Source organism: Mobula birostris, chromosome 4 (assembly GCF_030028105.1).
Source record: "Mobula birostris isolate sMobBir1 chromosome 4, sMobBir1.hap1, whole genome shotgun sequence".
Classification (NCBI taxonomy): domain Eukaryota; kingdom Metazoa; phylum Chordata; class Chondrichthyes; order Myliobatiformes; family Myliobatidae; genus Mobula; species Mobula birostris.
Window position 1 is genome coordinate 146350381 of NC_092373.1, and position 24367 is coordinate 146374747.

The 24367-nt window shown below is 42.0% G+C and overlaps 1 protein-coding gene across 2 annotated transcripts in view; it reads left to right on the top strand.

Moving 5' to 3' along the window:
* The first annotated feature begins 3818 nt into the window (after nucleotides 1-3818).
* The window catches only part of LOC140196042 (uncharacterized), a 38755-nt gene continuing 18206 nt past the window's right edge, over nucleotides 3819-24367 (top strand). For both annotated transcript variants that reach the window (XM_072254751.1, XM_072254752.1), the window contains exons 1-3: nucleotides 3819-4077; nucleotides 20165-20265; nucleotides 21073-21193. In XM_072254751.1, coding sequence (XP_072110852.1) covers nucleotides 3987-4077; nucleotides 20165-20265; nucleotides 21073-21193 — 313 coding nt within the window. In that variant the 5' untranslated portion in view covers nucleotides 3819-3986. The remainder of the gene's footprint in view (nucleotides 4078-20164; nucleotides 20266-21072; nucleotides 21194-24367) is intronic.

Genomic DNA, 24367 nt, shown 5'->3' on the forward strand with positions numbered 1-24367 from the left:
TTTGTTGTTACCTTGCAGAGTGGTGATCCACGATAGAGCTCTTAACTGGAGAGAAAAACGTACTTTACTAAAAAATTCTATAAAACAAAACGATCATCAGAACTTTGAGGATGTCAAATGCATTGGGGCAGCTTGCTAAATGCAACCATTATTCATGATCACTTGTCTGATCACAGCCGATGAGAGTGCTATGCATAAATATGTGATTCAGACAGGACCTTCATTCCTAAGAATACATTCAGTACATGTTATACAGTCAGCAGAAAAAGTGATCTCTTATTTGTTTCTCTCCTTATTTGAATTAGTTGTGGCCATGTCATTTAATTGCAATGCAGATGGAGGTAATTGTATGTATATTTGGTTCCATCACCTCCTGTACTATTATGAGCCTTTTGGGTAGTAATTCAAATACAATTAAACAACAATTTTTATTTCTGACTCAAATATTTGTAACCAAAGTTCTTTCCTATTGCATTTAATGTCACCGTGTTATGATTTGACTGAGCCAGCTAATTCAGAATTATGATCATGGCTTTGACTGCAAGCTTTTATGCCTCACTATAAGCTTTAATAGCTGGCTGGTGGCGTAGTGGCATCAGCGCTGGACTTCGGAGCGAAGGCTCCCAAGCCGACTCCCTTGCACGCTTTCCATCCGTGCTGGGTTGAGTATCGAGCTAGCAACTCGGCCTCGTAAAAATAAGAAAGCCTGCTTAATAAAAGGTGCTGTCATGACGGCGTCCCGATGACTCCACTCGGAGTTAAGAGCTTTCTTCTTCTATAAGCTTTAATGATTTGGAGCCATTCATTCAAGATGATTACCAGAGGATTTTGGAAGAAGTACTGGTGTAGAAATGTACAAATTTTTATTCATTGCAAAAATAAAACTGATTCTGATTTAAGGTTTGTATTTCTCATTGAGCTCAGAAAAAAAAACTAGGCTCAATTTACTAGACCGGCTGCCAAAATTCAAATCCCAATATGATAGCTGGGAATTTTAAATTCAAATAACTGAATTAATCTGGAAATGAAAAAAAAACACTCCTTAAAGGCAGCAAAACTACCAAATTGTTGTAAAATATTTCTGGTTCACTAACATTCTTTTGGGGAAGGAAATCTGTAATAATTTTCTAGTTTGTTCTATACGTGACTCCATCCAACAAATGTAATTGACTGACTTTTTCCTCAGTTGTCCAAGCTCACAGCACCTACTCTGATTTCTTCTGGAAATTAACACCTGACGATTGACTATTTCATGAACAATGTTTTAAGCTTCACGCTAGTGACTCCCTCTGCCCCATATCCTGAGCTCATTCCATTGTAGCTAAAGCATCTCAGTCCTGTTTGATTGTTACTCCTTGAATGTTGAGATAGGGAGGTTTGAATAGGTGATCAAAAACAAAACCAAAAGCTGAAATATATATACAAAAATAAGAAGTTGGAAATACTCAGCAGGTTCAAAGTTAATTTGTTCTCAAAGTACATATATATCACCATATACAACCCTAAGATTGTATGCATATTTTTGTGGACATACGCAGTAAATCTACAGAATAATAATCATAACAGAATCAATGAAAGACCGCACCAAATTGGGTGTTCAACCAGTATGCAAAAGACAACAAACTCTGCAAATACAAAAAAAAAAGAAAGAATATTAAGTAAATAGCAATAAATATTGGGAACATGAAATGAAGAGTCCTTGAAAGTGGGTCCATGATTGTTGGAGAATTTAAAAAGATGGGGCAAGTGATGTTGAGTAAAGTTACCCAGGGCCTGGTGGTTGAAGGGGAGTAACTGTTCCTGAACCTGGTGGTGTACCTCTTGTACCTTCTTCCTAATGGCAGCAGTGAGAAGAGAGCATGTTTTGGATGGTGGGGGTCCCTGATGATGGATGCTGCTTTCCTGTGACAGTGTTTCATATAGATGTGCTCAATAGTTGGGAAGGCTTTACCTGTAATGGACTGGGCCATATTCACTACTTTTTGTAGGATTTTTTGTTAAAGGGCGTTGGAGTTTCCATACCAGGCAGTGTTGCTGCCAGTCAATATGCTCACCACTACACATCTATAGAAGTTTGTCAAAGTTTTAGGTGTCGTGCCAAATCTTTGCAAACTCTTAAGGAAATAGAGGTGCTGCCATGCTTGCTTCGTAATTGCACTCGCATGCTGGGTCCAGGACCCAGGACTCAGGACTCCGAAATAATAGCAGTAAGGAATTTAAAGTTGCTGACCTTCTCCCCCTCTGATCCTCTGATGAGGACTGGCTCATGGACCTCTGGTTTGCCTCTGAAGTTCCTTGGTCTTGCTGGTGTTGACTAACACAATCATGCATACTATTTTCTCTCCCCAAGAATGCAGCCTGAACTGCTAAGTTTTGAATTGGATTGCCGTTGTAATGTCCACAGGTATATTCAACCACCAAAATTTGCTTTCATCGGTAACTTAAAGTTGATATAATTTACAGAGAAATTAGTTGAATTTGTCACAAATCATTCATGGGAAATATAAGTTTAAGACTGGAATAGGAACCCATGTCTGATTAATGCTTTTAGAAGAAATCAATCACAATAAAAGTTATGACACAATTTCTATCATGTGTTTTGTGAATTTAGCTGCATAAAAGTGCCATATCTCAAGTACAGGTGAAATAAATGTATATTGTCACAAAACAAGAAGGCTGAAGAAAGTAATTCAAAGTGCTGGAAACAGAAGGCCAGCAATATCTGTGGAAAGAGGAATTTAATTGACATTCTGCTTGACAAGTAGGTAATTAAGTCTAGAGACAAGACAAAAATTGGAGTTGCAGACAGTGAAGAAGGTTGTCAAAGGATACAGCAGGATATAGATCAGCTGCACTTTTGGGCAAAGAAATGACAAAGTTTAATCTAGACAAGTATGAGCTGTTGTATTTTGGGAAGTCAAACATAAAGTGTGGGGGGGGGGGTATACAGTTAATGATAGGACTCCAAACAGCACTGATGTACAGAAGGATCTTTGTGTCCAAGCCCATGTCCCTCAGAAGTGGCAATACAAATCGATAGAGTAACTTGGATCGATTCTCTGGAGCATTGAAAGGTGAGGAGTGGACCTAATAGGTTTAGAAAGTAAGAGTTTTTTCTCCCTAGGGTGGAAATTGGAAAGCACAGTTAGCTTGGAGGTGAAGGATAAGTTTAAAGGAAAAGTACTGGCAAGTTTTTCCACATGGAAACTGGTAGGTGGCTGCATCTCACAGCCAAGGGTGCTAATAGTTAAGATAGTGGCATTCAAGAGGATCTTCGATAGATATATGAATATGAAAGGTATGGAGGAATATGAATCGTGCAGACAAAAGTGATTTGTTCAATTCGGCACAGACATTGTGCATTGTGTTCTGTGTTTGATCTGCTGTGTTCCAGGAATTTCTGTTTTTCTATCAAATTTTCTATATTTGCAGTTGTTTTTATTATAATTATTGGAGTTGAACTTGTGAACAACTTTTTAAGGCAACAATTTATTCATTACCCCTACAATGGTACTGTTAAATCGATTTCCACGTTTTACTTGCTTCTCTTACCATTAAAAAAATAACTTTCTGTACGAAGTTTGTGGCACTGACGGGACATCGTTACCACAGCCAAATTTTATCTTTTGTTTTAAGGAGAATCCTTATTGAATGACAAATCTCTTCAATTTCAGGTCATGTCTGTTTTCTTGCGTTTGGACAATTCACCCGCTTCCTTAAGTATCTCTCTTCACATCATTGTGGAAAAGCAGCCTCTGACTCTTGTTGTTTAATAATTATTCAGTATGGGCGGGTTAGCTCTGATCCACATGGCAGGAGCGACCTCGGGGCCCTGTTTGCTGAAAACGTGACGCTGTTAGTGGTTGGGTCAGACAGCGGCGGGTTAAGAGAGAGACACGGAATCGCTACTGTGGTTTGGAGTGCCGAGCGCTGCCGGTATCGTCTACAGAAGAAGCTGTCGCTGTTCGGATTAGCAGATAGACACGATGTATCTCTGCAGGGTCGCTTTTTACAACCTGGCACCCGCGGTGAAGATCTCATTCTCTTCGCGATTACTTAGGAACGCGTATAGGACTGGTGAGTGTTGCACAGATGGGCGCAGGTGCTGGGTCTCCACAAACCATAGATTCGAATACTTTAGGAATGTTTGACAAAAGGCCCAGAGAGAATTCATCTCTCATATCTGAATCACATGCAAGGATCTGGTGTCAAGAATAATTGCATAATAACTCAGCCGCTTTAGCCCAGGAGCTTGGGCGACTTGGGAAGGTACGCGTTGTAAAGAATAAAAAAGTTTATTTGTTTTTGTGAGCAACGCAGACTTATTGACCCTGCCGAGTCAGTAATGTCATAATGAACTTTGTCCAAGAAAAAAGAGGCCCCAAGGTCAATCACTTCACTCTAAAGCCCGATCTGTATTTAGTTCACGAGATGTACCTATACTTAGGAGAAAATTTGAAAATATTCTCTACGATTTTTATGACTAAGAAGATTCAAGTGTTTTTTTTAAAGTAGGACTAGTTACGAAAGAATTCAGCCTCAGGCTGATGATGTCCTTTGGAAGCAACGCATTAGTCCGCTTCATCTCAGCTGTAAAATCCACTCAGAGCGTTGATCCGAAGGGTGACAGCAATCATCTGATTATCTCTTAGCCTCAAATTTTCAAATCTCCGGCGACCGAATGATTATTCCCATATGTTTATTACTCGGGCCTTGCAAATGTTCGGTTAGTGGTGAAATGGAGAGCAGTACCGTATAGATAGAATGATTACGCTGTCGTTCAATGGGTGCCCACATTTACACTCTCTGATTTCGAGAACCTGCTTGCCAAGAATTAAGTTATGTTCATAGCTCCAATTCAATCAAGTACATTCTCCGTAAGATCTTTCCTAAGAAGCTCCCTGTACGTGGTATTTGAAAATCTAGGTCACAGTTGGCTCATTAGCACACGGGCCAGAAGTTTCCTCCTTGTGTGCCTCAGAGAGGTGAAACTGATGTACGCTGTCTCTTATGTTGCATGCCAATCGAATATAAATCGTGTAAGCCCCCCCTCGATATTTTCTGTCGATGGTCTCTCCTCTTACATTATAGTCCCGCCCTCAGATTATATAACCTTGTCATGTGTTTCACATAGTTTCTTCAAATTAGCATTCGGTGGTTAAGCACAGCTAGGGGGGCAGCAGTTTCAATGGTATCAAAAAAACAGCCTGAGCATAAATGTGCAAGTTTGCCTTCTTGCAGTTTCATCAGCGTTTGTGTCAGATGTTCATGCAGAAGAAAGAGAAGAAAGAAGATTTTCATGTGGAAGAATCGTGGTGTACCTCCAGAACTTCCAGGAAGGAAGGTTGTTGAGGAATTAAAACACTTTTTGTCCATGTTCTTACTTACATCTCTTTGTAAGTCTGGCAGGAAATGTAGAGCTAACTAATGTCAAGAGATTAAGAATGTTTCCTGTCTAGTAAATACCCATGAGGAATGACAAAGGTTCTCATCAACAAATCTGCGTCTTAGGTTTGGATTTAAGGTTTGACTGCAGCAGAACATCAACCAATCTTAATTTGTGAAAATGCAAAATGATGGAAGAACATTTATGAAAACCACACATTCTATTTTTGATGTGTTAAATTATTCTGGTAAAGTTAGCAACTTGCTGGAAGATAACTGAAAGTGAAGAAATATGGTTCGACAGTCAGCTGGACAGTAAGAATCCTTTCCCTACAGCAGAAATGTCAAACACCAGAGGACATGTGTTTAATATTGGTTGGGAGGAGGGGGTTGTGGGGGTGGGAAATTTGAAGGTGCCATGAGGAACAAGTATTTTTTTACACACAGAATGTTAGGTGGCTGGAAAGGTTGCTGGGGATTTAGGGATAGAAGTGGAATCGGGTATTTTGGTGGTGTTTCAAAGGAGGTTAGACACTTGAATGAAGGGATGTAGATAATACAGAGGAAAAGGGCATTTATTGTAAATTGGCATCAAGATTGGCACAACATAGTGTGCGCATTACCTGTCCCGTGCTGGACTGTTCTATGTTTTGGTTCAGTATGAAAAACAAAATAGTGTTTCCTCTGAGAGTATTGATTGAGACTTGTATTTGGTCAATGAAATATTGTAACCATGCTAATTACTGATATTTATAAAAGGCACATAGACATCTGGTCTGCAGTGTAATAAAGCAGGATTATAAAATAACTGCAGGACACTATAATGTGAACTTAAATTCACCGAACCAGTAACCACACCACAAACAGTTCTTTGTTTTATCCTTTTCACCAGTTTATTTGTTCGAACTCAGACAGCGAGAGGCACGTGGAGCCAAACACCAGAGGGACAGAGCTCCTCTCCCTCTGGGGGCTGGGATCGGACCTCTATCAGCAGGTTACACATTTACACAGTTCAAAGAGACCATCATTATCCATATATGGAATTGTTTTCCGGTTCTTATTTGTGGAACTACAAGGTACAGAGGGTGAGAGAAAGGAGTAGTCAGACTTGGAGTTTCATCAGACACACACATCGTTACTTTACAGAATCAGACAGCTCCGGCCTTGACTAAAACAGAGAAGCAGTTTACCAGACAATTCTGCCAGGCAGACACCACTCAGTCATGCTGACAGAGTACATTTTTACAGAAATCATTAACCCCTTACAATCCCAATTCCTTTAAAACTTCAAACAACAGGAATTCTGCAGATGCTGGAAATTCATGCAACACACATCAAAGTTGCTGGTGAACGCAGCAGGCCAGGCAGCATCTCTAGGAAGAGGTACAGTCGACGTTTCAGGCCGAGACCCTTCGTCAGGACTAACTGAAGGAAGGTTTTCCTGAAACGCCGACTGTACCTCTTCCTAGAGATGCTGCCTGGCCTGCTGTGTTCACCAGCAACTTTGATGTGTGTTCCCTTAAAACTTCATCATTCCCTCCTTTTTATCATTTTATGATAACATGTTATAACAGACTATTACTTTCACGGCATGACATAAAACATGGCCAAAGGCACCGTGAGATACAGACAATGATTAAAATTAGTACAATCAGACTTCTGAAATGCAAAATCATCCCCCAGAAGTCCCCAAATATATTAAAGGGCCGAGGCCATCCCCCCTGCCTTTCTGGTCCCAAAACTCTGTAGCTTACTGCCAACATCAAGACTTTTCTGGATCTCTTGGATTATGTGTTTAGATTGATCAGTAATATTTGAAGATTCGTCAGGGATGTAAGTACAGCATTCCTTACCTATGATAGCACAGGTCCCTGCTTTCTCTGCCAGTATAAAGTCTAGGGCCATCCGATTCTGTAGCACTGTTTGGCAAATTGCAATCATCTCAGTGGATATCTCAGTTACCTGTGCTTGAGTGTCAGTCAGTGCTCCGGCTGTATTATTAGCCAATTCTTCCAGAGCGGCTGCTAAATTAATTATTTCCCTGGAATTTCTAGCTACCCCATATGAGGGAAAGGCAGTCATCCAAAATCTCTCAGATTCCATTATACCCCTTCGTTGCCTATTCCAATGGGGGTGATCCTGAGGCTGGGCCATGACTCTCAGGTGGGGTACTAAATATGCTAGATAACAACAGCCGGTCCACCCTTTGCTGGGACTTTGTGGGTCCCACCTACAGGCAGTTTCCATTGGGAGTCATATATAGGCCTGATTTCCTCACACCCAGTGGGTGCCATTTACTGGTCAGGAAGGGTCTGCAGTGGTATAGGTGGTACAGCTGCTATTTCCCAGAAAAAAAATGCATCTTCCCCTCCCTGGAAGTTACAGTAACAGGTGGCATTTACCACTCCGCTGCTAGGCACCCGCAGGTATGGCCAGGATGCATGTTTCCCAGTATATGAGGTTCCGTTGGTGGGGTCCTGAGATACCATCCCTCAAAACACTGACAGCCTCAGTCTCCTCTGGCAGGACAGGACTACAGTTCCTCTCCTCACTTCCCCTGGGTAATGTCTGAGAAAGCCCAGGCTGAGAGTTCCTCACTCTGGTTGAGCGGGATTACTGACGTTGGAATCATAGTCTTACTGTGCTGCGGAATTTCGGTGCAAACCCAGTAGGCCCCTCGTTCTACCTTTTGGCATAGGTGTGACAGGGAGACATAAAGATGTTGACATGGGGGCCCCCAGATGCTGGGGTGTCCTCTCAAAGACATACGCACAAACACCACTATCAACCAATACATTTTCCTTTAGTCCAAGAGAGTCCTTCTACTCAGTTCCTTCAGTAACACTTTTGGAGTCTTTTTGATGTATCTACCGAGACTGCCCCTTTAGTTTCACAGCCGTGGGAGTGGTCAGTAACACCTGATATGGTCCACTCCACCGAGGTCAGAGTTTCCCTCGATCCCAGTTCTTGATCGGGACAAAATCTCCAGGCTCATTGGTGGGATAGTCACCTTTGGGCTGGGTTTTGTCTTCCCGACAGGCCTGCCGCACCTGTGAATGCAAGTGTTAGAGAGTCTTAGTTAATTTGCATAAGTATTTTCCCATCTCCTCCCCCAAGGTATGCATATCCAATGTTGCTGGTAAGCTCTCAGGGAGGAGCAGCAAACAAGGTCGGGGTCCCATGGGCTTCTCATAGGCTTCCCGTAGATAATTTCTGCAGGTGACAACCCCGTCTTACTTGATGGCGTGATTCTCATATGGAATAGGGCTGAGGGTAAAACCTTCAACCAGGTCAATCCAGTTTCTTGTGCAAGTTTGGCCAACTTACCTTTCAAAGTACCATTGGCTTGTTTCACTATGCCGGCTGCTTTTGTATGATGGGTGCAGTGGAACTGCTGTTTTATAGCAAGTTCTTTACAGACTTCCTCATTTATTTTGGCAACAAAATGTGGCCCATTGTCCAAGTTTATCATTTCTGGAGTCCCATAGCGAGGAATTATTTCTTTTAACAATATTTTCACAACAGTCATAGCGGTATTATTAGTTGTAGGAACAGCTTCAATCCATCTGCTAAATCTACTATCACTAAGCAATACTTACAACAATGCACTCTAGGTAATTCTACAAAATCAAGTTGTAAACAAGAAATAGGTCCACCAGGCAAGGGGGTAGTTCCAGAAACACAAGGCATTCCCTTTCCAGCGTTCATTTTCTGACAAATTAAGCATACTTTTGCTCGCTTTTCAGCTGCTTGCTGGAAATCAGGGTGCCACCAAGATTGTAATAATGTATTAACCGTTCCCTCCTTGCCCAGGTGTGTACAATTATGTACATAATTTATCAAAATAGGTAAGAACACTGAGGGAACACAGACCAGTCCCGCAGGGGTCACCCATAAATTGGTCTGAGGTTCAAGGTGGCAACCCATTTGGGACCATAGTTTGCGCTCTCCTTCAGGGGCGTCCCCCTGGAAGTTACGTATTTCCCCCATATCTGGCATACCGGTCTGTGGGTCATGTCTATTTGCCGAGGGGATCAGAAGTGTGGGGTCTAAGGCTGTCTGTTTGGCTGCTGCATCAGTCCTAGTATTACCCTTTGATATCTCATTAGACTCCCTAGTATGGGCTGCACATTTAATAATAGCCAAAACTCGAGGTAGCTGTAGGGCGGTGAGTAAGTTGTTTACAAAGGTAGCATTACTAATGAGGTGGCCAGAGGAAGTCAGGAATCCCCAAAGCCCCGTAGTCAGTGCATAACGAGAGTTTGTGTAAACATTCGCACTTTAGTCTGTTGCTAGGATACAGGCACAAGTCAGAGCAAACAGTTCAGCCTTCTGGGCAGACACAGCTGTTTCAAAAGAGGCCTGTTCAACTACTTCACTGTCCATCACTTTCGCATAGCCAGAACATCGTTTCCCTGCTGGATCCACAAGGAGCTTTCATCCTCATAAAACGTTGCCTTGGGCTTGAGAGGGTATTGTGAAAGGGATGGGAAAGTCTGTCCTTCTTTCACGGTGATCTGGACAGGGGGGAAGTTGGTGCGGCCAACTTCATGGGCTGAAATTGCCCAGAGATGGGGTACAACGTCTTGGTTCAGTCAATATTAAAAGAGTGCCTTGCCAGATGTCCCGTCTTCACCTCAGACTCCTTCCAGTATCGGAGTTGGCCCACGGGTAAGTCTTGCCAGTCTCCATTGGTGCTGAAGGCTTGTTTCGTCAGGGTGTAGGCAGGGAACCCTAGGCTCTTTGGCTTGAACGCAGGGCAAACCCTAACGGTGGTATGGGGAACCACCAGTCCTGTCTGTCGCCAAAGGAAATCCGGAAATTTCGGCCAATAATGCACTGCCCTCTCTTCCTTTAACCTCTCCAATCACTGTGACTGGGAACTTCTGTCCCTCGAGGGGTGCATAATATTGGCTTTCCTCAGTGGCACACCCTGTATCAATCATAAACGGAATTGGAATTCCAGCAACTTGCAATATTACATTGGGCTCTTCCTGAGGGGTGGTACTCACGGTAGAGAGTATCCTTGCTTGTCAATTTCTGAACGGGTTGTTGTTCCCACCTGTCCCTTGGTAGGTTTTTGTTCCCAGTTCTGATCCACAGATATAGCCCGCTTGTGTCCTTCTCCCCGCTGAACATATTCACCTTTAATATTAGTTCCCTTCGGGGTTGATCAGGATTTGAAAACTGGGTCCCAGTAATATGTCAAAGCTCATCGGATTCGATTTCGGCCATTGTCAGACCAATCCATATTATTTGTTTTAATCATGTTAGCTAACTTAGTTGGGAAGCATTGAAGCGGTAGGACTTTAAACTGGGGGGACGAATTCCCATTAATTAAAGGCTTGGTCTCCTGAGAAAGTGGCGTAGCAGGCCACAAATCGCTCACGATATTCTGGTCCCGATTCCCCAGGCTTAGGTTTGCATTCAAGTATTTTAGTGATGCTTACAGGTTGTTGGAGAGCCCTTTCCAAGGCTTGAATCATCTGGTCTGTCTGTTCATCCTCATTATGGATTCCTGCCTGTAACTCCTGATAGGTTTGGTATCTTAGTTCTGCCTTCCATTTCTGCCCCTCATCAGCTGAGAGAATCATGCAGCAGAGGCCGAATAAATCTTGCGGGGTCGCATTATGCATTTGTATAGTACTGTGGACATATGGAGCAAACTATGCTGGTTTTTCTTTTCTATCTGGGGCCTGATTCATGATCATTATCATTTCTTGAGGCTTCCATGATGCATACACAGGAATCACTGAGGACTGTCCCTCCTCCGCTGCTCATGGCTTGGGCAGCGTTCGGGTGGGCAATTGTCTTGGTGGAGCCATTAACTCTGGGGTTTTATTGGACTCCTCCCCCCCATCTTGGAACAATCCTCCGTATTCCCTTTATGGATCTCGGTATAGAGAGCCTCCCCTTCCCTGCCGCCGCTGTTCTACCCGAGCGGCCACTGTATCCGAGTACTGGGAGGATTGGGGTTCGGGAGCAGTGGGTGCACTTGGCCCCTGGTAAGGTGGGGGGTGTACGGTGGGTGCCCACTCCCCACCACGGTCACTGTCCTCAAACAGGGTCGGTATGCCAGACATGGGTTCGGGATCCCATATTGGCCCTGGATCTCGTGTGCAGCACTGCCGATCTAAACCTTCCTTTATCCGGATAGACTGCAGTCCCTTTCCCCTCTGTTTAGCCAAACGTCTGTCCCGTCCTGTGCTGGTTATTCAATTATACAGCTTAATCGATCAGGCCAGCGACCTGTTGTCCAATTATAGAAATAGACCAGGCCCTTTCCTTGCCTGTTGCCCAATTATACAAATAGATCGGGCCCTTTCCTCGCCCGTTGCCCAATTAGTTAAGTCGACTCAATTATACAGTTTAGTCGACTAGACCAAAGACCTGTTGCCCAATTCTTCAGCATCCGCAGACTTTAATACTCACAAAAACAACTGCTTACCTTATTCCCCTGGTCCGGGTGGTTTGTTGGATCTTGTCAAGGTACAGGTTCCTCGAGGAGAGGGGCAGGAGTTGTTTGAGTGGAAGGGATGGTCAGAGGTAAGACATCTCTGGGCACCCTACAGCCCTTTTACACTCACCCAGAATCCCTTGTCACTTATTCAGCCTGTAGGGACTTTCCTTATGTTGGGATCCGAGTCACGGCACCAAATGTGAACTTAAGTTGACCGGACCAATAACCACACCACAAACAGTTCTTTGTTTTATCCTTTTCACCAGTTTATTTGTTCGAACTCAGCCAGCAAGAGGCACGTGGAGCCAAACACCAGAGGGACAGAGCTCCTCTCCCTCTGGGGGCTGGGATCGCACCTCTATCAGCAGGTTACACATTTATACAGTTCAAAGAGACCATCATTATCCATATATGGAATTGTTTTCCGGTTCTTAGTTGTGGAACTACAAGGTACAGAGGGTGAGAGAAAGGAGTATTCAGACTTGGAGTTCCATCAGACACACACATTGTTACTTTACAGAATCAGACAGTTCCATCCTTGATTAAAGCAGAGAAGCAGTTTACTAGACAATTCTGCCAGGCAGATACCACTCAGTCACGCTGACAAAGTACAGTTTTGCAGAAATCATTAATCCCTTACTGTCCCAATTCCCTTAAAACTTCATCAATAAGACCCATCATGTCTGTAGTGGAGCGTGTATCAAGCTTCAAATTCCTTGGTGTCCACATTTCCAAGGATCTCATCTGGTCCCTGAACTCCTCCATCCTGATCAAAAAGTTGCAACAGCACCTTTATTTCCTGCAGAGCATCAAGAAAGCTCACCTCTGTCCCAGGATCCTGACGGACTTTTACCGCTGTACCATTGAGAGCATACTCACCAACTGCATCTTAGTGTGGTATGGCAATTGTCCCGTATCGGACTGCAAAGCACTCCAGCGTGTGGTGAAAACTGCCCAGCAGATTATCGGCACCCAATTGCCCACCATTGAGAACATCTACCATAAACATTGCCTGGGCAGGGTGAAAAGCATTATCAAGGATGCACCTCACCCTAACCATGGACTTTTTACTCTCCTCCCATCTGGTAGGCACTACAGGAGCCTCCACTCCCGCACCAGCAGGCACAGGAAGAGCTTCTTCCCTGAGGCTGTGACCCTGCTGAACCTCACATCACAGCGCTAAGCAGTATTGCACCCATTTTGTACTGTCTCAGTACTTTTATATTTGTGTGCTGTAGCACTTTTTATTTGCAGTTATTTTGTAAGTAACACTATTCTTTGCATTTCTGGTTAGATGCTAACTGCATTTCATTGGCTTTGTATCTGTGCTCGGCCCAATAACAATAAAGTTGAATCTAATCTAATCTAATCTAATGTCTGCACCACCTCACTGCCAAGGTAATTGGCTCTCTTTGAAGCCATGCATTAAAACAAAATCATAGACTTACGATATGCATTCGTTTTAAAACACAGTATGGAAACTGCCCAGCAACACGCACAAAATGCTGGAGCAACTCAGCAGGCCAGGCAGCATCAATAAAAAAAAGTACAGTAGACATTTCGGGCCAAAACCCTTCAGCAGAACTGGAGAAAAAAAGATGAGAAGATTTAAAAAGTTGGGGGCGAGGGGAAGAGAGAAACACAGGGTGAAAGGTGAAACCAGGAGGGGGAGGGTAAGCTTAGCTTACTTTTCTTGAAATTAATCTCCTTCTTTCCCTTTCATAAGTATAATAAATTTCTGTTTAATAACTGGCTTAAGCCAAAATGGGATTTAATTTTTCCAAAGGTAGGCTCGGTGGATTTAATTTAAATAAAGGTTGAAAATTGATTTTAATTAATGCTATTTACAACATGAAAAATTTATTGACAATGTTGAAGCAGTGTGTTGTGACAAGGTCAGAATTTTGTTTTACAAGACAAACGAAACCTCTGACGGAGCCAACCATTGATGGGGCACATCAGTACAGATGCTGACACAGTTCCTCCAAGACAGACCTTCTGTTTCCCGATATGAAGACAAAACATTACATATATCTTGGCCTTCGCTTGTTTTGGGCAGCTGCTTTCCAAACATTCATTTTCCAAAAAAATAAATGTTACAGAAAAATTCTGTATTTCATTGAAGAAAGTAACATATTAAGTAAAAGACCACTTTTCAAGTAAAAACGTTGATTACTTTGTAGGTATATAGCCTAGTGCATGGTTAACCAAAGATAACAAACAGTTGCTAATGATCAATGACATAATGAGTTGAATGAGCTAAACTGATGAACTGAAACAGAAACGGGAGTAGAAAGAATCAAACTGGGTGAAGAACATCCAAACTAAAAGGCAAAAGGTGAGGGTGTGGCAAATGTGACAGTTTAACCTTCAAATCATCAATTCTTACACCATGGCAAGAGTGAGCTTAGCAACAAGGCGCACGGTGGTCATTCTGCATCAGCAAGGTCTCTCCCAAGCAGAAATTTCATAGCAGACAGGAGTTTCAAGATGTGCTGTCCAAGCTCTTCTGAAGAAGCTCAAAGAAATGGCTAAGGTTGAGGCACAGTGGTCGGCAATGGAAACTGAGTGCAGCAGATGAGAGACACATCAAACTGACATCCTTTTTAAACCAGAAGAACTCCAACACTGCTATCTGCTCTAAACTCACAGAAGTCACTGGAACCCAAGTACACCCATCTACAGTCCGGAGAAGTCTTGTCAGGGGTGGTCTTCATGGAAGAGTTGCTACCAAAAAGCTATTCCTCCAAAGTGGAAACAAAGCCAGGAGACTCACCCACACACAAAGACATAAGGACAATGGTAGCGAGTACTTTGGACTGACAAGTCATCATTTAAAATTTTTTGCTCAAACAGGAAGCAATTTGTCCATAGAAAAGCCAGAGAACACTACATGGATGAGTGACGGCCAAGACCATGAAGAGCTATCTTCAGCGAAAAGAAGAACAAGGAGTCCTGCAACAGATGGTGTGGCTTCCACACTCCCCTGATCTCAACATAATTGAGGCTTTCTGGTGTTTACCTGGAGATCCAGAAGCAAGCAGGACAGCCAGAGTCTGCAGATGAAGTGTGGCAAGTTGTCCAAAATGCTTGGACAGCCTACAAGCTGATTTTCATATGAAATTGCATGATAATGTACCTAAGAAAATTGATGCATTTTTAAAGGCAAACAGCGGTTAAACCAAATATTATTTTGATCTAGTTTTTACTGTTTACTGCTCTTTATAGTAATTGTTTTGATATTTAGAAACTTTCATTATTTTTGAAAGCAACTTTGCAGATTTTTTAAAAATCTGCCTGAGTTTTGCACAGTACTGTACATGCCTACGATCTCTTTTGGCTTTCATATTAAAATAAAATTATCCAAGGCTCTTGAATCATCTTTGTGACTCTAATTGCTTATCCAAGAAACTATTTTGGCAAATACTTTCTGGATCCTCTCTGATACCTTCACAGCCCTTTTATAAAGTAGCAATTTTCCATTTGAGGATGGACCAGTATTTTATAAAGGTTCATCTTCACTTTCCTGATTTTATTCTTGATATCTCTAATGATAAAGTCCTTAATTGTTCATGCCTATTATCCACTCTCTCATCCAGCCCTGCTGCATTCACACTGGAATAAAGAAATACAATAGAATCAATGAACAACTACGCACAAAGACTAACAAAGAACCAATGTGCGAAACAAGACGAACTGTGCAAATACCAAAAAAGTAATATTGCATACATGATTTATAAAGTCCTTGACAGTGAGTCCATGGGTTGTGGAATCAGTTATCCATGCTGGGTCAGGAGTCTAATGCTACTTCTCAAATGGTATACTTTATTTTATATAGCTTCTCCTCATTCTTCCTTTCAACATGCTTTGCCTCACAATTCTCAACATTAAACTTCATGTACCATGTGCCTGCTCATTCCACCAGCCTGTCTACATCCTGATACAATTCATCACTACCCTCTCTGCAGTTCATACTCCGCCAAATTTTTGAGTCATTCATAAATTTATGGATTGCAGCTTACATTCCCAAACATAAGGTGATTTTAAAAAAAGCAGTAGACCTAAAATTGACCTCTAGGGATCGTTATTCTTCACTTTCCTCTTGTCTGAAAAATAATCTTTCACTATCACACTATATTGTACGTTACTGAGCCAACTCTTGTATCCATACAATCAATACCAGCCTTGTGCCATGATTTTCAATTTTGGTGATAAGCTTGTTACAGGATACCTATCTAATACCCTCTGGAGGGCCACGTACACCCTGACAATTGCATTACTCTTGTCTTCTGCCATCTGGTGCTCATTACTTACTCACTTTAGGTGTAGCCAACTCAACTCTATTAATATTTTAACACATTCTCTGTCTCACCTAACCACTCTATGAATACTTTGGAAGCACTCTTTGTCACCAATGAAGACATATTCAAAACACTCACTCACATGGTCAAAGGTAGAAAATCTACTTAGTAAATCTGAAAATATTGAGTCAGGCAGCATGTTTTGGCAAAATTCAGACCAAAGATAATCCCTGGAAATTGGCCTAAATCCCCAGTGCTCTAACTTCCTGGAAATAGAAGTGGCACGCAGTTAGTGAAGCTGCAAGATTTGTTGTCGCCAAACATTTGGACTCAAATAATTCATACTTGTTTCTCAATCACACCTTATTTACTTGTGCACATGGGGAACTGTCCTACCCCTGTCGTAGAACTTCTAAAACTTCTGCTCAGAATTGTCAGTTTTATACAGGTATTGACCAATTGAAATTGTGTGCACCTTCTCATCCCTTATACCCACTCAGAATACCAATTATGATACATTCTCACAGATATTAATAACTAATAAAACTACATGCTATTCAATCCTTTATTTACATTTAATCTGATTGAAGGCAGCTATTATACCGTAGTTTTAGTCAGAGCTATTGCGCAATAGAAGATGTGTGCTTTTCAGTTGTTCATTAGCATCTTTATTTTGTCTTGGACTGCTCATGTTGTTGGTGTTCCCTGCTGTACAAACAGGAACTATCTTTTGAAAGACCTCCCTCTGTATAGCTACACACTACTGTAGCTATATTAACTTGCCGTGTCACAGGTTCCACACTTCCCTCCTTTGGTTCTGAAAAGGGCAACGTGAGCCTTGGCTAAGGCTCAATGGTGCAGAGTCCATGGAACTCCATTGTAACCCTGTCAGTGGCGGATGGTTGTTGGATCATGATGGAAAGGGCCATTCTTTGAAACTGGATTTTGCAGTGGAGTATCCCAAAGCCCTGGCTGCAGAAGAGCAGTGGCACGTTTTTCCAGCACCCTGCGTTCTTCAGGAAGTTGCAGCAGTTGCTTAACCATGGCTGACACCCTTGTAGGTGAAGAATCGTCAGTAAACCTCCACCAGACTTCGGGTGTATTCCGAACAAACTCCTTTAACAAGGCACAGACACTTGGATATACCAAATCCGGTTCTTCAAGTTCTGGTCATTTAGTTGTCCTCAGATTCTGTTACCAGTAGTTTCTTCAAGTTGTACTCCTTCAGAGACAATACCAACATGCAGTCCAGCTTGCAAAGGAGATTCCAACCCAATAGATTAGCCGGGAGGTGGAGGGGGATGGTTCTGTGCTATGAGGAACTGATGTTCTCTTTTGTCCCCAAGAAGCTGGTATGTGACCTTCCGAGAGACAGGTAACGAGACTGGTTGTCCTGACAGTTCCACTATACTTACTGACACATTGCTCAATGGCGCTAGCGACCAATCAGGAGCACAAACCGTGGAGTAAGTGGCTCTGCTTCAGAGTTAGAAATCAAGCTGTTACTGGGCTCAGTAAGCTCCAAGACAGTCAGAATTTTGGAATGGCATCTCTGTTCTGGTGGCTGGGGGCATTAATCGAATGGGTTTTTTAAAGTGAACTGTGTTTCCTGGGGTGGTGGTGGAAGTGGAGAATGATAATTGCCGGTTACCTTGGCACTGATGCCACTCTTGAGCTCAGTGGACAGGTGGTCTGCGAACAAAACAGACTGCTCGGTGACCTCCCCGCCCTCTGTCCCTGCCCTGACACCAGGCTTGTCAACGTGCTAATGCAAATACTTTGTCCCCAACTTCCCGAACGGGTGCAGGTTTCTGGTGTGTAACTGCCTTTGACAATCTTTGCCTTTCTCTCCCGTACAAGTAGCAATAAACATCTCCTTCATCCTGGGTTGCAACCCACTTACAATAACATTTTTCACAACTGGGGTCCCTGCCTCTGCGATCAATCCTAGAATGATTTTGAAGTATGGTACGCACATGTTCCACATTAATGTCTTCCACTGCCCTTTGCACAGTACAGGGCATTTTATCTGAATTTACAGTGCAAGGGAAACATTTCCTCAAAACATTTGTTTGGTAAGTCCAGAGTGTATAGATTAATAGAGTTATTAAATTGGGATAAATCTATTAAAAATTAAAACAATCATTTGGGAATATATTATTAAAGATTTGTGGGCAGGGTTTAAGGTGAAGATATAGCTGTAGGATGTAACAGCAGGAGTAAACCATTTGGACACTCCTGCCTGTTCTCCTGTCCAATAGATCATGGCTGATTTTTTGCTTTTACCTGGAGTCGCTTTCCTGTCCTGATCGCTAATAATATCTGGACTGATCTGCAATGCACTTTGTGAGATTTACCATTTTCCATATCTGCCACATCTTTACGAAACAGAATAATATTACTACAGAGTGAAAATCACAGCTAAGTTCTTAACCATGTACGTTCCTTTGAGACGGTATGACCGGACTGTACACCCAGCAGGTGTTCTCCACCCATTCAGAAGAGCAATGATTGCCTGCTGGCTTCCCTTGCTGCCTCCAGCCACCTCCAGCACACCCCATTCTCTTCCATCCCCTGCCTCCAGCAACAACTGTGCTAACTCATCCACTTCTCCATCAGAAGATTGAGACCATTCACTCTGCTGCTTCCCTCACTAATGCTGGCTTATTGGGCCCAATATCTACAGTGTTCACACTTGCTGTTGTGCTGAAAAAGCAAGATTTTCTAGTTTCTCTCGACTTGGTTTATTTCTGAACACTTCCTGTCATAAGAACATAAGAAATAGGAGCAGGAATAAGACATCTGGCCCATTGACCCTGCTCCACCATTCAATAAGATCATGACTGATCTGGCCATGGACTCATCTCCACCTACCTGCCTTTTCCCCATAACCTTTAATTCCCCTACTATGCAAAAATCTATCCAACCTTGTCTTAAATATATTTACTGAGGTAGCCGCCACTGCTTCATTGGGCAGAGAATTCCACAGATTCACCATTCTCTGGGAAAAGCAGTTCCTCTTCATCTCCATAATAAATTTACTCCCCCAAATTTTGAGGCTATGTCCTCTAGTTCTGGTCTCACCTACCAGTGGAAACAACTTTCCTGCCTGTATCTTATCTATCCCTTTCATAATTTTATATGTTTCTATAAGATCTCCTCTCAATCTTTCTGAATTCCAGTGAGTACAGTCCCAGGTGACTCAATCTCTCCTCATAGTGTAACCCCCTCATCTCTGGAATCAAATTGGTGAACCTCCTCTGTACTGCCTCCAAAGCCAGTACGTATATCCTGTCTTTGAAGTCCATTCACTTGCTCCCTCACCCTGTTTCTATTTAAATTGTTGACTCTCTCCTTCCTTTCTGGCCTCCCAAGTTAATGGTTCTTCCTCCTCAGGAACTCTCTTCCTCTACTGTCGTCTCCTCTTTCCTCATAAAGTAGCCTTCAGCATGGCCATCTCTCCCTTCCGCTCCAACATCTTTGAATGTGCTGTAGCTTCCTGTACCTGTGGCCATCGTGAAGATTAAAGATTTGCTTTATTATGGAAATGCACAGTGAAATGCGCCGTTTAATCAAATCAAATCAGGGAGGATTGTTCTTGGGTTGTCACGCTTCCACCGCCAACATTGGACGCTCACAACTCACTAACCCTAAACGTACATTTTTGGAATGTGGGAGGAAACCAGAGCACCCGGAGGAAATCCATATGGTCGCTGGAAAAGTGTACAAACACCTTACAGACATGGATGGGAATCCAAACCTGATGGTCCGGCCTGTACTGTAAAGCGTTGTGCTGACCACGATGCCCCCACGCCGCTTCATGAACTAAAAGCTGCGTTCTGCCTGTTTAGAATGCTTTCTGTGGTGCATCTATATAAATTAATGGTGGTCAATGAGGATATGCTAACTTCCTTTACAACCGTGTCATCCCATTGGTGTTGATAGTTGTGACCAGATTACACTTCAGCTCTGTATGATTCTCTGCTTTCTTTTATCATGACTTTGCTTTGCTTCACAGGGATTCGCCAGATGTCCTCTGGTGGTCATTCAGGTTCCTCAGGCGGGAACATGTTTTATGCTCTGATGATCGGTGGAGTATTTGCAGGCGCGGGCCTTTACGTAAGATCCAGTTCAATTAACATATTAAGACCAATATCAATTTCAGGCTTTGTTGTTTTACCTTGCATAATATACTGTCCCTCCCCTTCAAGCTTATGTCTGACACTTCATTCACACCAAGCTTAGTGTGGTTAGTGAATGGCAATGAACCGCCCCATGAGGAAAACTGTCAGATTTTAATACTCATCATGATTTAATTATTAGGACTTCCTCCTCTGACTGGGAAGGTTATGGACTATGGGTTCAGGGGTGAGCACAAAGTCTGGGCTGATACTCCAGAGGGGCATTGAGTGAGGGGTATTTTTATTGTCTTTCAGATTAGGTTTTGGCCTCTCAGCTGGGCGTGAAATATCACATGGCAATATTTAAAAAATAAATAAAGAGATTATCTCTGATGTCCTGGGCCAGTATTTGTCTATTATAAGCTCATTAGTAAAATCAATTATGAGGTAATTGTACATTGCTCTTTGTCGGAATTTTTGGTCCATACGTTTGTGAACAATAAATTTCTACTTGATTAGCTTAAAATGATGAAAGATTCAGTACTTTAGAAATGCAAATCTTTCTGCTTCCCCTCTTTTAAATTTGGAAATTGCAATTTAAGGTACCCATTTTTCAAGCAGCACTGGAAAAGATCCACTTGCTGATTGACCTCTGACCTGCCAGGCAGAGGGCCGTGCTGGAATGAAAAGACACACCAGACAGAAATAAGCGATTCTCACTTGGATGCAGAAATTGCATAAAAAGAATCAGTTGGCTGCAGTTTCTTTTAGAATAAGTAACTAATGTTGGATTGTGTTTCCCCAGGCATACAAAGTTCTCCAAGACGACAAAGTCAGGTACAATGACAGGGTTGCACAGCTAATGGAGCGTCCAAAGAGCATTCAGAGTGACTCTGAAGAGATGCCTCAGGAACTTCAACCCAAGAGTAAGTTTTACTTTTATGCATAAGTTTCAGGTATCTCAGATCCTGATCTACTTGTTGTGCCAGGCTCAGCTAGAATGTTTGTCAGTGCTTGCAGCAATAGCCTGGACATATAATCATTTGGAAAATTAAACCTTTAGTGGGGATTAAATAGTTGTGACTGATGTAGAAATAGACATGGCTGGCAACAATCTGGAATATAAATGCTTTTTACAAATGAAAATTAGAGGATTATAAATAAAACTTGGCCTGAAATCCTCAGGAATTGCTCTTGGCTTTAGGTGCGCCGTGATTTAATTTATAAAGATCACTACTCACACTGGGTCTCCTATGACTAGAGACAGTGGAGTAATGCTGAGAGGTGGTGGTGAGTTTGAGCTCAGTATTATAAGCACATATGGAATCTGATGTGTTTTCGGATGATTTCATGAAGGTTTGGGAAAGAGTTAAGGATATATCGTGGGGAAATTTGGAGACATTGCTCTGGGTAATTACGGAATCAATCCCAGACTGGTGAACAACAGAGGAGAGATGTAGGAGGATGTTGTTGTGATCTCCTATGGCCAAACCTACAGACAAGATAAAAAGGATGAGGAGAATCAGTTTATCATGGTCACCGGCATCATATGTGACAATGTTTTTTTCTCATGAACTTCCCAATTACCATTTTCATTGTGCCAAATATGATCTGGTTTCCTTTGAGAATTAGGGGGAGCTGAAGGGAAAAGCAACCCTCCAAGTTTCTGGAACACATATTTAGCTTTAATATCACAGAGGCCTGTGGAAACATTGCAAAGAATGAAACACATAATGCCATAAACATAAATCAGAAAGATAATGGGGGAAAGATTGCCAAGCAAATATTTATATTATTTATCCATTCAACCTTTTGTAAATAACAGGAAGAGAGTATGAATATTATGAATCAAGTTGAGAAATAAACTTGGTAAAATTGCTCTTTAGGAAAAATGTAAGATAAGCAGCAATGAATACGCATCATCCAATTTTCTTTCAAGAATTAAAGTGGAATTTAAAATACTTCTGCCATTTTTGCTGCTTACTTCTGTTGCAAAACAATAGATTTCACATCATCTAAGTCAGTGATAATAATCATGATTTTGATTCTGTAAAGGTCTGTTGACTTCTACAGGCTATGAAATTCAAAATAGCTCCTGCTATTTCTCTTTTAGATAACTCAGGAAATATAATTCTGGAACAACTCCATCAATTTTGCACGACTATTCCTCTTGGTGTGTTTAGGCACAAATCCTCAAGGCACATCTATCAACTCCAGGAAGCAATATCATTTAAATAAAGTGTGGTATAAGCTCATTCAGCAAATGTTTTATAATAATAATAGGGTGGATAACGCAGCTAATGGAAAGTCATTAAAATTTCATAGGTCATAGTCTCTATCCATCTTTAGAGTGAAAAATGGTACAAATCTAATTCATTTTCTGTTGCTGCTGAAATAAATATTTATCTACTGTATGTACAATTTTATTTATTTAATATGACTGTGTTAAAGTAGATGTGTTGATAAGTAAGTTTTTTTTATTAGAACAGGAATACTTGAGCATAAGAAAAGATATGATGCCAACGGAGCAGACAAGAAGAATAGATGCAGAATTTTAAAGGAAGCTCAACATAAAGTTAAAATGACACCAGACTGTAGGACGAGAAAGCAGTGGTCTTGCCTCCAGATGAGGAAGGAGCATTTCTTGTATTTTACTTTTTTTTATTGTTGGTAGCATGGGAGTTTGGTGGGGTCTAATGGGATGGTCTTCTAATTTTCCCCCAGCAAAATTTTTTGAATGAATAAAATGAGCCAAGGATTTGAAGTTGATATTGTTAGAAGGATGTTTAAGCATACATCCTTGCTTGGCATGGTGGCAGAAAGAATTAAAGTTTAGACATTATGAAGGGACAACATTAAATATGTGATTGATTGGATGTATACAAACATGAGAAAGTCTGCAGATGCTGGAAATCCGAAGCAATACACACAAAATGCTGGAGGAACTCAACAGGCCAGGCAGCATCTACAGAAAAGAGTAAATAGTCGACGTTTCAGGCCGCGAGCCTTCATCAGAATTAGAAGTCAGAGCAAGAAGGTGAGGAAAAAGTACAAGGTGGTAGATGATAGCTGAAACCAGGAGCGGGGCAGGGGGTGAAGTAAAGAGCTGGAAGGTTGATTTCACTAATTTTGAATAGAATGAAACACATTTTAGATATGCAAAGGATTCCACTCCCTTTGGATCCAGATACTGTTTTCTTTTTGTCAGTGCTTGGCATCCAAACGGTGGTCATGATTCAGGTATTTCACTGAAGTTAGCTGTGGCATTGATATTTTGGATTTTCCTGAAAGATGACCTTTGAGCAGAACAGCCTTTCTCATATTTTCAGTTTTATGATGTCATGAAAGGAGCCTTCCATGGCAGGTATTGTAAATCACAAAGCAGGAACTGGTAGTAGGAAATTATATCCATGAATACATTATAGACTATATGACAATTAGATGATAAAACCATAAGATATAGGAGTAGAATTAGGCCATTCGGCCCATTTGGTCTTTTCTGCCCTTTCATCATAGCTGATCCAGTTTTCCTGTCAGTTCCAATCTTCTGCCTTCTCCCCGTACCCCTTCATATGCTGACCAATCAAGAACCTATCAACCTCTGCCTTAAATATACATATAGACTTGACCTCCACAGCTGCCTGTGGCAACAAATTCCGCAGATTCACCACTCTTTTGCTGAAGAAATTCCTCTTCATCTCTGTTCTAAAAGGATGCCCCTCTATTCTGAGGCTGTGTCCTCTGATCTTAGACTCTCCCACCACAGGAAACATGTCTTGACATCCACTCTATCAAGGCCTTTCACCATTTGATAGGTTTCAATGAGGTCATTCTTCTGAATTCCAGTGAATACAGGCCCAGAGCCATCATATGCTCTTTGTATGATGAGCCATTCTGAACTGGAAAAATTTTTCTCCAGTTTCAGCACATCCTTTTTTATATAAGGGTCCCAAAACTGTTCACAATACTCAAAGTGAAGCCTCACAGATACTTTATAAAGTCTCAATGTTGCATCCTTGTTGTTATATTCTAGTCCTCTTGAAATGAATGCTAACATCACATTTGCATTCCTCACCACAGACTCAACCTGCAAATTAACC